Source organism: Pipistrellus kuhlii, unplaced genomic scaffold, assembly GCF_014108245.1.
Source record: "Pipistrellus kuhlii isolate mPipKuh1 unplaced genomic scaffold, mPipKuh1.p scaffold_m20_p_12, whole genome shotgun sequence".
Lineage (NCBI taxonomy): Eukaryota > Metazoa > Chordata > Mammalia > Chiroptera > Vespertilionidae > Pipistrellus > Pipistrellus kuhlii.
In genome coordinates, this window is record NW_023425427.1 from 5,007,518 (window position 1) to 5,022,859 (window position 15,342).

The following is a 15,342-nucleotide window of genomic DNA, read 5'->3' on the forward strand; positions in this document are numbered from 1 at the left end:
ATGTTGGAGAGCTGGTTTTGGCCTGACGGTGGAACAACTGGTCACTATGACGGCAGCAGGTGCAAGAGGTGGTTGCTGCCCCTGATCTCCCCTCAGGAGCAGGAGGAGGTGGAGAAGCCCTGAGGGGTGATTGGGGCTGGCAGTTGCCACTCACACTGTTGATGGCACTGAGTGATCAGGGCTGGCGCTGGGAGCCAGCAGTGGGTGCAAGCAGGGTCAGTGCTGGCAGCAGGTACAAGTGTTGGGTGGGACCACAGTGTGCGTGGAAGCAAAAAATCTTCAGTAACCACCAGAGGCTTGCCTTGATGGTAGTAACTGGCACCCTGCCTTGGTCTGGTGCTCCATTATCCCACTGAGACCAACGCCCGCCATGTTCCGCACATGCCCTCTGGTGGTCAGTGCACGTCATAGCGACTGTTTGGTTGTTCAGTTGTTCTGGTTGTTCCACCGTTCAGTCTATTTGCATATTAGCCTTTTATTATATAGGATATTGAGGGGCAGGTTTTCAAAGGTTGAGTAAAGAGAGGCTTTCAATTTTCTCTGTACATTTTTATTTTCATTAGTTTTTATATGAAACAATTTTGTAAGCTTTAAAATGCATAGTTCTTTTTGAATGACTCAGTTTCCTAAGTAATTGTCTGCCCATCTGGTGGCAGCTTTAATGTCCTCAAAATTTTATATTAAGAGTATATTAGTATAGTTGCAGTGACTTTCCCTTACCCACACTTTTAGACAATTCCTTAAACAATATGAGAAATGCATAAATACCTACTTTGGTCAATAAAAATACTTCAAGTTTCACTTTCTTGCGACAGGTTTTATTTTGTTGAATGTGATCCAACAAATAATATATCCTCAACATTCACAGAGAATATGAAATAGCTAAATTATCATCTGATGTCAACACATTCTTTCTACAACTGCTACATCTCATTTTATACAATTCAAAATGAAAGTATGAGTATGCTGCTTGGTGGGCTTGCCATTTTGTTAGTGACTTTTTAGTGTTAAAATTTGTCAAGGGCTAATTATCTAAGATATAAGACAAAATGATAATCTTAAATTCAGAAGTTTAAAGGAATGTCTTCCATATTATGTATTTCTCTAACAATGTTATAATACTTAGGAGCCCAACGGATTTTAACAGCTTTAATTTCACCAGTATGTTTTGTACCAATATCCCAGCTATATTCCGGAGATAAGAGTTTAGTAGGTTTATGGAGAAAGAAATACTTGTTTAAGTGACTTTCATCATGCCACACTGCTTCAATATTATTTTTCTTATCATTCATGATTCCTTTGAAGCACTCTCTGGCAATGCTGAGAACCTGAATGGGAGTGCCACCAAATACAGCAGCATGGTAATAAAAGTCTCCCTTACCAATAGGTATGTATGCTTCTGATAAGTTATTTCTCTCATAAGGTACATTTATAGGATGTTCATTATACCACTTAGAATGTAACTGAGCTACTGACTCCCCTAGGGTCTCTAATCCATATTTCCCCATGAAGACTTGATCCACATCCATGCAGAAAAGGTAGTCAACTTCATATTGTATGTGATCTACAACATGCTCACTGATGGTCTTCATGCGCATCATACTAATATCTTGCCATCTCTTCTCTCGCTTAATTTCAAAAACTTTCATTGTCTGGAGGGGTCTCAGCTGTATCCAAGGTATCTTGGACAAGTTATCTGTCAGAACATAAATTATGACTTTCTGGCCAACCATAAAATGCTTATTAGCAGATGATAAAAAGTTGAACAAATAGAATTCATTATACCTGTGAAGTAAAAAAGAAACAAGTTCATTTTCTTATATGTTAGTGGAACATATACTATTTGAATTATACTGACTATAGTTTACCCAAAAATGCTACTAAGCAACCAAATATTAGATATGCTTCTTGAGTTGAATTTTAGTAGTATAAAAGAAAGTGAAATTATCTGCCTTTGCTCTTCCTCATGGGTTCTGTGGACAATGGGAAAGAAGAGGAATTCCTCACAAGAGTGAATGAAACTTGGTGAGATTAGGGAACTGCACAGAGTCCAGTGCAAGGTGAGAGCCACGGTCAATTTGCATATTATTCTTTTATTAGATAACTATTTAATGATGTTTCAAAACTATAATTTTAATAAATAATAGATACATTGTTCAACTTTATATAATACTTTCTTGTACTTTTTTGGTATAATTTCACTATCAGGGCAGCACTTGCTTCATTAAATGAATTGGGAAGTGTTCCCTCCTCTTTTGTTTTTTGTAAGAGATTGTATAGAATTGATGTTAATTCTTCAATAAATATTTGGTAGAATTCTCCAATGAAAGCATGTTGGCCTGGAAACTCTGGGGGTTTTAGACTCTTCTGTTTTTTGTAAGATATTGTATAAAATTGATATTAATTCTTCAATGAATATTTGGTAGGATTCTCCAATGAAACCATGTTGGCATGGAGACTCTGGGATTTTTAAATTTATACATTCTATTTCCTCAGTAGCTATAGGGCTATTCAAATAGTCTATTTCATGTTGGGTAGGTTATGGTAGTTTCAGAGCCCATTTTATCTAAGTGGTTAAATATAGTGAAATATTGTGTATAGAGTGTTTTGTACTATTCCCTGATTAACCTTTTGATATCCGAAGGTCTGAGGAATATACCCTGCTTCTTTCCTGATATTTGTAATTTGTGTCATTTTTTTTCTCTGCCAGAAAATAAATGGATGACTGTGATTTTTTTTTCAAAGAATGAGCTTTTTGTTCATGATTTTTTTCTATAGCTTTTCTGTTTCAATTTCATGGATTTCTGTTCTTATATTATTTCCTTCTGTTTGCTTTGGCTTTATTTTGCTCTATTTTTCTAGATTTTTTGTGTGGAATTATTGATAATATCTCATTTTCTACAATAAAAAGCCTGAATGTATAGGACACACAGTAGTACCTACCTTCCCACAGCAAACACAGTCAGCCCCACAGTAATTTTATGATGTGCATAATAATTTTCCAGTACTTCTTCTTTATAAGTGTCATGCCACACAACTGGAGCTAACCAGTTGGTAGTTGCATTCATGGATGCTCTGTAAGAAAGACATAAGCTTTATGAACAAAATGCCTTTTGATAACATTGCACTAGATATTATTTATATATAAATATTGTGTCTGATTGCAGCATTTCCTCTTAATCTTAAGCTTTTTTTTTTTTTAAGGTATGGATCTCAGAGTCCAATACACCCAGGTTTTATTTTTTTAATTATTATTATTTTTAATATATTTATTGATTTTTTACAGAGAGAAGGATAGAGAGCTAGAAACGTCGAAGAGAGAGAAACATCGACCAGCTGCCTCTTGCACACCCCCTACCAGAGATGTGCCTGCAACCAATGTACATGCCTTGACCAGAACTGAACCTGGGACCTTTCAGTCCACAGACCGACGCTCTACCACTGAGCCAAACCAGTTTTGGCTTAAGCTTTTTATTTTTTTATTTTATTTTTTTAATCGAATGCACCCTTACACTTTTGACCTGCCATCATTCTAGGACCTTTGAGTTTTTATTATTTACACATTCATGGAGGATGCATGTCCTAATGTCCATTCCCAATGGGTCTAGGCCAGTGGTTGGCAAACTCATTAGTCAACAGAGCCAAATATCAATAGTACGACGATTGAAATTTCTTTTGAGAGCCAAATTTTTTAAATTTCTTCTAATGCCACTTCTTCAAAATAGATTCTCCCAGGCTGTGGTATTTTTTGGAGGAGCCACATTCAAGGGGCCAAAGAGCTGCATGTGGCTTGCGAGCTGCAGTTTGCCGACCACGGGTCTAGGCCACTGCTTATTTTTCCAAATGTAACCAAAGATCCATCTGCTCTCCTATATTTTGAATGCCAGCCATGAGACTGTTGCCATTCATTAATTTCTATTGAAAAATCTATGGATTAATCTCACATGTTAGATTTGGCATTCTTACCTGGGGGAAAACCAGTCTGATAGATTTAATTCTGGTACAGTATTCGCAGACCTATCAAGAAAAATAATGTGAAGAGTCACACTATACATTATTGGAGTTTGAGATAACTTGAGTGTCTATCAAATCATGGGCTGTATTATAATAAGATACAAAATGCAAAGTGAGCATGAAGCAGTAAGAAAAACAGTGATGAACTTAGTAGTGGCATGGAAAAATCATGATTTTCAACCTCAACTTAACCTTGTGTGCTTCCCAGAAAACTTTGTTCCCATAGTTATCATTCTTATTCTAATAATAAGGGAAAATAGCAGCTATCAGATGAAAACTCCCTCAACTTTCTGTCATCTCATATCCAAATTTACTTATAGTGAGTGCCCTAGGTGGTTTGGCTTAGTGGATAGAGCATCAGACTGCAGACTGAAGGGTCCCAGGTTTGATTCTGGTCAAGGGCACATACTGTGGTTGTGGGCTTGATCCCCAGTAGGGGGCATTCAAGAGGCAACCAATCAATGATTCTCAACATTGATGTTTCTCTCTTTTCCTCTCCCTTTCTTTCTGAAATATAGCCTATATAATAAAAGGCTAATATGCAAATTGTCCCTCAGGAGTTTGACTGGCAGACCTGGAGTTCAGTTGCTCGCTATGACGTGTGCTGACCACCAGAAGGTGGCGTGGAACATGGCAGGCAACCAGCAGAGGGCAGTAGTGTGCTGAGGGAGATAGAGAAGGGAGGCGGGCCAGGCCTAGGGACCCTACCGTATTTTGTTTACTGGGCCACTAGTATACATTAAAAAAAAAAAAAAAAAAATACCTATAGTGCTGAATATTTTTCCCTTCTACCACAGTGGAAATAAATTTCTACTTTTGTCTAAGATTAGCCTTAAATATCCTGCTCAGAAGCCTTGATTTGATTATTAATCTCAGAAGGGTTTCTCTGAGGTCCTTTATTTGATCAGTTGACACTCTCTTGGGCATTTTCCTATGGCTTCAAATTTTCATGTACAAGTAGACTTCTCCCAGGATTATAGGACTTACATATCCAACTGTATTCTGAAGTCTTCTACTTGAAGTTTACACAGACACTTCAAAATGAAGATGTTAATGCCATCATCTCTTCCCCAAAGTAGGGCCTCTTCATATGTTGCCTTACCTCTCCGGATCCATTTGGAATGGCAAAGTAGAAATATGAGAATCATTCTACACTCAGAGAACTCCATAAGTCCCAGCATCAAATTCATTATTAAACCATGCTGGTTTTACCTCCAAAACATCTCTCAAATCCATCCCTTATCTCCATTCCCTGCCACCACGACTGCAAATCACCATCATCTTTTATTTGGGCTACTGCAATAGCACAATATTTGGGGAAGTTTCCTTTCTGCACACATTTTTTTTTCTGCAATCATTCTGCTGACATGATTTGGTAGGTGGCAGATGGTTAATGCAATCTCCTGAGAGTCTTTTAGCCAAAACTATATTCCTGTGTGTTGCCCATATATTTAAAAGGCACAAGGTTCCTATAGGCTGAATTCTGACTCCTACAACTCAATCTCCTAACCAGTTTGCACTCCTCTATCAGAGGCAGCACCTCTGCCACTCTGCTCTTTGACTCCTACTATTCTGACCTTAAACGAATATCTCCAATATGTGTTTGTAAAACTGCTTTGATTTAGCCTGCCTGTAGGAACCAAGGATTTGCAGGTTTTTCAGTGCCCTCTAACCAGGTTTGTCCTCAAAGAAGAGGTCATCGCATATTTATAAATACTTACCAGCATTGATATATCCTCTGTAGTTTCTTTGTGCTTAGGATAAATTAAAAAAACACACACATTTATTTACTTTTGAACTTATATGAAGGGTTTTCACATTTAAGATGACTAGAGTTATACTGTCAATCTATTCATTTTATTACCTAATTTTACCAAATATTTAATGAACGCATACTGTTATGGACAGAATGTTTGTGTTGAATTCCTAACTCCCAATAGTATTAGAAGGTAGAGCCTTTGTGGATGATTAGGTTGGGAGGGTGAAGCCCTCCTGAATGGGAATGACTTTTTAAGAGAGATTTCAGAGAACTCCTTCACCCCTTCCACCATATGAAGACTTGGTGTGAGGATGGCTCTCTATGAATCAGGGACGGGCATTCACCAGACACCAAATCTGCTGGCTCCTTGATCTTGTATTTGCCAGCCTCCAGAACGAGAGAAATAAATTTCTGTTGTTCATAAGCCATCCAGTCTATGATATTTTGTCATAGCAGCCTGAATGGACCAAGACACATATTATATGCCAAGTACATTTTTGGTTATAGATTACAGTAATGAACATGATAAAAGTTACTGAGGTGATTTGACTGATTAATATTACTCATATGCTATATCTTAAAAAATAACTATTTTTAATTACAAATGAGAAAAACATCATTAAAATAATGAAATTTGCTAATAGCAAATGAAGTCTTTCTGCTTGTCTCAAGTATGTGGAGGGCAAATACCATACATAGTGCCTGAAGACACCAATATTAAAGATGTTTCTTAAAGAAGATGCTACCTATTTAAAAATGGCACAAATTTCTCCATAGTATTTACTAACATTACATTGCCATAATTATACAGTAACTGTCTTGGCAGTTTAATGTTGCTTCTCCTCACACATATTGGCCTACACAAATTACATTTAGCTTTGATTTCATTAGAAACAAAGAATTTTTATGCTGAAGGCAATATTTATGCTGATATATTTGAATGTCATTTGGCTATATCTTGGTGTATTTGGATTGAAAAAGTTGCATTCTGACTTATCAGGCTGAGCATAGAACCTTCCTGACATAACAAGATCCTTAAACCAAACACCAAAATAAAATATTCATCATTTTTTAAAGTTACCTGAATTGATACTCTCTTTGCAAGGCCCATAGAGATAATAAAGTCAATAACAAAAGAATTGTTTTTCTTTTGTATCTCATCCTTTACTGGGAGGAAACAGAAACATGAAAGTAGATTAAATAAAGCACAATGTATAGAGAATAAGCTTATGAATCCCTCTTATGACTTAAACTAGATAACTTAATAGATTTTTTCTGGGATTTAAGGCACCACTGGTCATTGAATGTTGCTTTATATTGAAATAGAATTGAGTCAGTGAAGAGACAGCATTTTAACTATTCACCCAGTTGTAAAATATTAACTGTTCTGGTCTTGATACAAGAGATCTTATAAACTTTGTTCACTTTTTCTAAAGTACAAAGGACTCTTTTCTTCAGAAAAATTATACAACTTCCTTTCCTAACTCTTTCAGAATGGGGTGTTAGAGAAAAGAGATAATTATGAAAATACTTACTAGGACTCTAAAGAGTTGTATAATTATAAAGAAAACTTAATTACTTGTAATTAAATAATCTTATGAAGTTGATCATTCCAAGATAGGTGATAGAACTGATAACTATCAAATATGTGCCCCTTCTCAAAGTATTTGAATATATAATTGGTTCAGAGCACTCACTGGAGGCTAAAGCATAATATTTAGATTATTTGTACATTGACCTTGGAATTTTAGCCATCAAAACTCCTTTGTAATACATAATCTGTGGGATATAAAATAGTCTGTGTGCAGAAAAGTAATTGGCTTTAGGTTAATTTGATTGAAATTAGGGACAAACTCTTACCTTTTGTTTTCCTAAGATCACACAGGAATTTTATACAGTTTCTTCTTTGAAGAATTAATTATGGTGTAGTGGCTTGGGAAGACATAGAATCATAAGAGGGCAGACAGTTGTCAAGCAAGAACTTTTGAAACCTTTGAAAACTCATAAATCAGGTAACCTATTATTGATTTTTGTGTTTATTATTTCAGTCTTCTGTGAATTATGATGTCATCAGATTCTCTTGATGATGAAATAACTAGATGCTTGTAATCATAACAATACACATGCTTGTAACTTCTCTTTATCATTATCAGAGGACTGGATTTTGTCCCATTTAAAAAAAAGTAGGATCATATAAGTTTCTTTCTTGTCGTTTTTTTTTAAAGCATTATAATACAGTAGAGGCCTGGTGCATGAATTTGTGCACATTGAAAGGAAATTAATTAGAAGAAATACTTTAATATAGCTATTAGCCCTATCTCTCTAATAGACACATCAGCCAATTTCACAAACAACAATGACAGATGGAAACACACACGTGCGATTGGCGCCAGCAAGAGCTTTATATATATATATATAGATAGATAGATAGATAGATAGATAAACTTGCTTAATTAAACCTGCTTTCTGATTTAGCTAAACTTTCTCCAGCCCAGTGAAGCACTCCAACTTCTCTTTCAGATAATTGTCAGCAACATAGCAGTAAATATCAACACGAAGCAGATTATTATTGTAGATCATGCAGGGAGAACAAAGGGTAAAATATTTAATTGCAATAGTGTTTGACTATATTCTACTCAGTGAGAAAACCTGAAATCATTTTCAAGGTCCACCATTTCTTACTTTTCATTTGGGTCAAGTTTCTAAGCTTTCTAAATCTCCATTTTCTGGCTAATGTAAAGAAAATAGGATTCCACTGAGTCTCCTATCTACTTACTCCAGGACTTCTGTGAGGATCAAATGAGATGAGGGACAGGAAAAGACTTTAAAGACATTTGGTTAAAGTGTAAAATGTTTCCACAATGTTGTAAAGCAAGTGTGTTCCTAGGCTGAAGAAACTCCAAGGAGGCTAGTCACTAGGGAGAGGAAGCTGGGTATTGCTATGTGACGTTATTACCTGGTGTCTACAGCCACCATTTCCTGGCTGGGTTAGGCTGTGGGCCACATTTTGTGCCATGGGGGTCTTGACAGCGTCAATTGCAATTTGGTAGAGTGTTGCTCCGAGGTGGTGGCAGGGCCTGTGTCCCACTTGGGGGACTTTGTTGGTGCCAGGTTCATGGTGCTGTTTCTCTGTAAATGGCCAGTATGTGTCACAGTAGCTCCTGCATTGAATGTCTGCCCCCTGATGGGCAGTGCATGTCATAGCAACTGGTCAGATGGTTGGACACTTGGCATATTAGCCTTTTATATATATAGATTTTAAACTGACATGAAGTATAATTTACATAAAATAAAAGTTTGTACACTTTATTGGGTTTGTTACACATGCACACATATATGTAAAAAGCACCAATAACTCTTCTTGTGCCCCTTTGAGTCACTTAATGATATCCAATAGGTGTCTTAGGCACTATTCACTTTTCTCCTATCTTTTTTTCTATTCCTCAGACTTGATAATCTCCATTGTCCAATCTTCAACTTCACTGATTCTTTCTTCTGCCTACTCAAATTTGCTTTTAAACCCCCCTAGTAAATTTTCATTGCAATTATTATAATTTTCACCTCTGGAATGATTTTTTTATTTATTTTCTCACTCTTTATTGATAATTCCATTTCATTTATACAGTGTTTTCTTGACTTTATTTTTTCAAATCATCCTATAGTTTGAGCATCTTTGACAGTTGTTTTAAAGACTTTGTCAGGGTCATCTCTAAGAACAGTTTCTGTTGTTGTTGTTGTTTTTTCTTTGAATGGGTCATATTTTGCTGTTTCTTTGTATGCCTTGTGATTTTTTTTATTGAACTTCTACATTTGAATCTAATATTGTGATAACTCTGTAAATAAGATTATCACCCTTCCCCTGGCGTTAGCTGTTTTTTGTTCGTTTTCATTCATTTATTTTTGCTTTTTTGGTTGTAAGCTGTCTTTGTGCCAAGGATCAGCTTAAGTGTAACTTAAGGTCTTTTCAGAGCCTTTCTCTGGGTATGCATAGTCATTTTCTAATTTTCCCCACATATATAGTTGTTTTTGAATGTTCTGTTCTTTAATATAGGCCTCCAAAGGGGTGGGGGGATGAAGAGAGGACAAAGAGGCATTGGCCTTTTTAACCCACTGGAAGTCTCCTCAACTGGAGGATAAAGGGATTGCAACAACGGGAGAAAGTGTAACAACAATGGCTGCCTGACAGTCTGTACTTTCATGATGAGAAGCAACAATCAGCAATCAGAGCACAGGTTCCTAATATTTAGAGGACAGGGTCATTTATGCCCACCCTAGCTTGCATAAACTGCATGCAAACTATTCCAGGAACACATGCACAATTTCCTACTAGATGGCTGGAAGTGGAGAATGAGTCGCTGCTACTGTGTGAAGAGTTGAAATTAACTTTAGTTTACCATACAAGTTTCTATAGACTCTTGAGTTCCAAAATAGTTACATCAGACAGATTTTTGCCAGTGCAATTATTGTCTAGCTGAGGAGACAGATTCCTGATGCTTCCTATTCTACCATATTCCCAGAATCCTCTTATCCTGGAAAGGTGTGTGTTTTTCCCCCCACAAAGGTTTTTTTACTTTTTAAATTTATTGATTTTTTTAGCCAGGCTGGCATGGTTCAGTGGTTGAGCATTGACCTATACACCAAGAGGTCACAGTTTTATTCCCTGTCAGGGTATATAGGGTTGTGGTCTTGATCCCCAGTGTGGGGTGTGTAGGAGGCAGCCAATCAATGATTCTCTCTCATCATTGATTTTTCTGTCTCTCTCTCCCTGTCCCTTCCTCTCTGAAATCCATTAAAAATATATTTTTAAAAAGGTTATCTTAAACTTACTGATTTTAAGAGAGAGAGAGAGAGAGGGGGGGAGAGAGAGAGAGAGAGAGAGAGAGAGATCGACCTGTTGCATTATGCATTCATTGGTTGATTTATTTTATTTTTTAAAATATGGAACGCTTCACGAATTTACGTGTCATCCATGCGCAGGGGCCATGCTAATCTTCTCTGTATCGTTCCAATTTTAGTATATGTGCTGCCGAAGCGAGCACCATTGGTTGATTCTTGTATGAGCACTGACCTGGGTTCAAATCCCAAACTTTGATGTATCAGTATGATGCTCTAACCAACTGAGCTACCAAGCCAAGGCCTACCTGGGAAGGCTTTTAAAGTTCCAGTATACACCCCATACCAATTGAGTCAGACTCTCTAGGGTCAGAACCAGGCATCAATATTAACTCTCCTGGTAATTCCAGAATGCAGCCAAATTTGAGAACCAGTACTTTATGCCTGCTGCAAATATGAGAGAGGCATAACTCTTTTGGGGTACTTTGGATTTTGGAGGCAGTGTCCCACACATGAGGGTATCCAGCTGTTTCCCATTTGACTGATAACTGTAAAAGCAATGAGCTTCCAGTGGGAACCTGGACAACTGAAAGCTCCACTGCTGGTCTAGGTTGCTGGCAAGTTGCCCTGCCACTAGATTTCTTATGACCAATTATATCTTACATAGTTCAAAGGGTTTGAAGTAGACTGTGATTATGGATGTAGACTGTGGCTGGCCTTGATTGAGAACTTACAGCAGGGGCCCACTGAACTCTAGAGTAAGGAAATACCCCTTGAGCAGATAACCATTTTCTTCTAGAGTAACTAAAAAATTTCCCCTTTCCTTTCTTGTCTTGACTTTTTAGTGTTTGGGTGTGTGCTGAATTATTTATTTTATGGATTGCAAAATAGTTAGATGGGTTAAGGAACCAAAGGAGAAACAGTTATGTGGAGATAGTAGACTCTGAGAAGCCTGACCCTCTGGCATTATCTGTGAATTCTAAGGTCTGCTATTCAGAGAGGGGACTGTGCTGGAGTAGCACATAATATTTTTGGATTATGGTAGCAGGACATATTTTACCTGTGTGAGGAGAAATTATTGATAGCCAACCAGCTCTAAATAGAAATGTAGACAGTTTTAGAGCCATCTAACTCAGCTCATAATAATAGGTCCTTGCCTGAGAAACCGCTCCATAGTATAATCCACCCTCCAATAAACCTACCTACCCCATGGCACAGCTGCTGGGAGCAGGAGTAGCTGCTGTGCCATTTGGGTTTTCTTTTCCAGAAATGTAGAGTTTTGAAGGAAGAAACTCTGAGTCCGGAAATAGTTGGAGCTGGGCCATATTGTCAGACCTCTAGGAGAAGTTCATTCTTTTCTGCTGTTGAAGCCTTTGAACTTCACTGGCACTTCATGGGCTGGGTATAGTGATGTAAACAACTAAAATTTTACACAACCAACTCCTAAAAGATAAAGATGAAAAGGAAAAAGAGACCTGATTTCTAATGTTTGCTGATTCCCATGGTATAAATACCCTGTTTCCCCGAAAATAAGACAGTGTCTTATATTAATTTTTTCTCCCAAAGTTGCGCTAGGTCTTATTTTCAGGAGATGTCTTATCTTTCCATGCGCTAGGTCTTATTTTTGGAGGATGTCTTATTTTCGGAGAGACACGGTACTCCCACCAAAGCTAATACCAAGCTACCACAGTGAAAGCACTAAACAGAAAGTTGGGAAGTATTATGTACAACAGGCTCTCACAGCAGGAATGCCTGGTTGTCAATTCTGCCTTGCATTCAGTGGAACTCTACGTAGCCTCTCAATATTCACTTTTGGGTTTAGACAGCTCAGGGGATGTTGGTTCCTTGCAACGAAAATGTCTTTAACTAAAACACCTAGCTAGCATAACCACCTTTTATTCTGAACAATTACAGTCAATTCATTGAAAGTGTGTTCTAACTTTGGCTGATTTTCCAAAGCCCCATACTTTAAATATTTATAGCTATTTTTATTTATATGTAAAATCTATAGCTATTTCTACAAAGGGCCAGTCTTCAACCAGGTCCAGAAAATATACATATACATATACATATACATAATTAATATATTTTATTGATTTTTTACAGAGAGGAAGGGAGAAGGATAGAGAGTTAGAAACATTTATGAGAGAGAAACATAGATCAGCTGCCTCCTGAACACTTCCTACTGGGGATGTACCCACAACCAAGGTACATGCCCTTGACCAGAATCAAACCTGGGACTTTTCCGTCTGCAGGCCGATGCTCTATCCACTGAACCCAAACCGGTTAGGGCAGAAAACATGTTTTTAATCACTGCAGTTGCTTAGAATAACAGTGTTATCTTCGGAAATTCTTGTCCTACAGTGTCCACTATTCTTTTGTCTTAGCTGTGTATGTTATAGGACTAAGAAATGAGTTGGAAGCTTTTGACACTCATCAAAGACTAATTCCAGGGTACAGACAGGTGAGCATTATGTATATTGGCTTTCCCATATTTGTTTCTTAATGAAGTTCAAGGGGATTTTACATTAGGGTTCTTCAACCTTATCACATTTTGAGCGAGACACTACTTTGTTGTGGTGTGCATTTTAGGATGTTTAGCAGCATCCCTGGCCTTTACCTAATGCATATGAGTAGTAACCCCTCTCTCCACAAGTTGTGACAAACAATATTTTCACTCATTGCCAAGTCTCCTGAGGTCAGGGTGAGGGTTGGTGAGTGGAGGTGGTGATGGTAATGCTGCAAAACCATCCTGATTGAGAACCACTGCTCTATATTGATGGAGCAAATTTGTCTCATGCACTACTGACCTTAAGCAGCACTGAACTCAGTAGGTTATACACCAGGTTAGAGCCTAAAGCTCAAGCTGCCCCTCCTGCATTCCTGTACTGTGAACTACAGGAGGAAAATTTCCAGGTGCCAGATATAAAAAAATCTGAGTTCAAAATGAAAAAAAAATTTTTTTTTAATTGAAAAGCACTTCTTTGAGGCATGATGGGAGTGGATGTAATGATTCATTCATTCATTCATCTTACAGCTATTTGTTAAGCAGTGCCTCTGAGATAGGTGATGGAACAAGTTCTGGAGCTGATGCAAAGACATACTATAGGCCTGCCTATCGGAACTAATTATTCTAGAAGGGTTTAGTGGGGGATATTTTCAGTTATAAGGGAAAGCTCAATTCTAACGGACTTAAACGATAACGGTACTTTATTGGCACACACGTTCAAAAAGCCCACAGGAGCCAGTGGCTTAGGATTGTCACCAAGGACTGGATTCCCTTCCATTTTCTCTGCTCTTCCAATCCTGTTGTCAGTTTCATCCTAAAGCTGATCTCCCTTGTGGTCACCAGAGGTGTTAGCAGCTCCCAATGTTACATACTTCCTTATTTCCTAAGACCTGAGATTCACATTAATTGGGCTAGTGTAGGTCACCTGCCCACCCCAAAATCAATCATTGCCACCAAAGGAATGAAAGGTGCTATTGGTTTAGTCTGAATCTCTTGCTCCAACAATGACATCTGTTTCCATAGAAATCACACAGACTCCGTAAAGGAGACCAAGCATTGCTGGGAGGAGAAAGGATCACACATGTTGAGCGAATGTGGAGCCCTCATCCAGTCAAAGTGCTCTCCTGGTCTTTGCTACTTTTCGCACCATTTGTGTGGATCTCTGTAAAAGTTTACGTCTGCTGCTCTGAAGTCTCATCCTATCTCTACTCTCACAATGATCCCCTCTCTCTTTCAAAGCTCAATTCAAAGTCATCTCCTCAAGTCTATTTGCACTTCACCAGACACCCTTCCCTCCTCCATACTCCTTTAGCCCTTAACTTTCCTGTGCCCTTGTTTGCTCAGCTTTTGTTGATTGCTTCTCAAACTTGGCTATATGTAAGTCTAGACTTACATTCTACTTTTGAAGAGTTTTTGGTCGACTAAGTTCTTTAATGCCTACTAAAGGAATTGAGAGCTTCTGATGATGCTTCCTTGGTGTCCAAAGATATTCTTTCCAATGATTTTTAGAGCGTGGAAAGGAGGGAAGAGGAGAAACATGTATGTGAGAGACATCAATTGGCTGCCTCCCACATGCACCCCTACTGGGGATAGAACCTGCAAGCCAGATATGGTTCACTGGGTTGACCAGGAATAGAATCCTCGACCCTTTGGTGTGGGCCAAAACTCTAACCACTTGGCCATATCAGCTAGGGCATGAGCATTTGTTTTTAAAATTTGCAAATCTCAACTATGTTCTATCTTTGGAATAGTAGACACATTTTTAAAAGGACATGAAGATTTTTTGGAATCTAAAAATTTAAAACTCTAGAATCAACAATTGTGAACATCTTTGAGAGAAAATGCACAATCCATGACAAGAATATTCTGAGAAAATAATTTATTCAATTATAAATCAGGAATTTTATTTTTTTATGTTTAAGAACAACTATTCATGAAATCTTGAATTTGGGATTAAAATTTAAATGAATAAAAAAATCGAGATTCTCATAAACATCATCCATTTCATCTTTTAGGACAGATAATGTCTTTGGTTTAAGACTTAAACCAGTAACTTTCCCTACTCTAGAATGTATTTCAGAAAACTTGAGTTAGAGAGAATTAAGAGTCCTAATGAATGTGTAATCACCTCTAAAGTCCACTTCTTCTTGGGGATTTTTGTTGGTTTTGTTTTGTTTTGCTGCATTGTGATTATTTTGTGGCAAGAAGTGAAGAGTAGAAGGCACAG

The 15,342-nt window shown here is 37.6% G+C and overlaps 1 protein-coding gene, 1 long non-coding RNA gene and 1 other non-coding gene across 12 annotated transcripts in view; 1 reads left to right on the forward strand and 2 right to left on the reverse strand.

Moving 5' to 3' along the window:
- LOC118716118 overlaps positions 1-15,342 on the forward strand; it is a 63,384-nt gene that overhangs the window by 27,602 nt on the left and 20,440 nt on the right. The gene's annotated exons all lie outside the window — the stretch shown is intronic.
- The window catches only part of GGTA1 (glycoprotein alpha-galactosyltransferase 1 (inactive)), a 66,648-nt gene continuing 51,918 nt past the window's right edge, over positions 613-15,342 (reverse strand). For 7 of the 8 annotated variants that reach the window (XM_045579883.1, XM_045579880.1, XM_036432874.2 and 4 more), the window contains 4 exons: positions 5,736-5,768; positions 3,967-4,017; positions 2,944-3,075; positions 613-1,785 (listed from right to left, as the gene is read on the reverse strand). In XM_045579883.1, the coding sequence (XP_045435839.1) occupies positions 1,065-1,785; positions 2,944-3,075; positions 3,967-4,017; positions 5,736-5,768 (937 nt within the window). In that variant the 3' untranslated portion in view covers positions 613-1,064. The remainder of the gene's footprint in view (positions 1,786-2,943; positions 3,076-3,966; positions 4,018-5,735; positions 5,769-15,342) is intronic. The other variant, XM_045579878.1, reaches the window with a different exon arrangement.
- Positions 10,706-10,812, reverse strand: LOC118716811. The gene has a single exon (XR_004987269.1). It is a non-coding gene; the product is annotated as a U6 spliceosomal RNA (small nuclear RNA).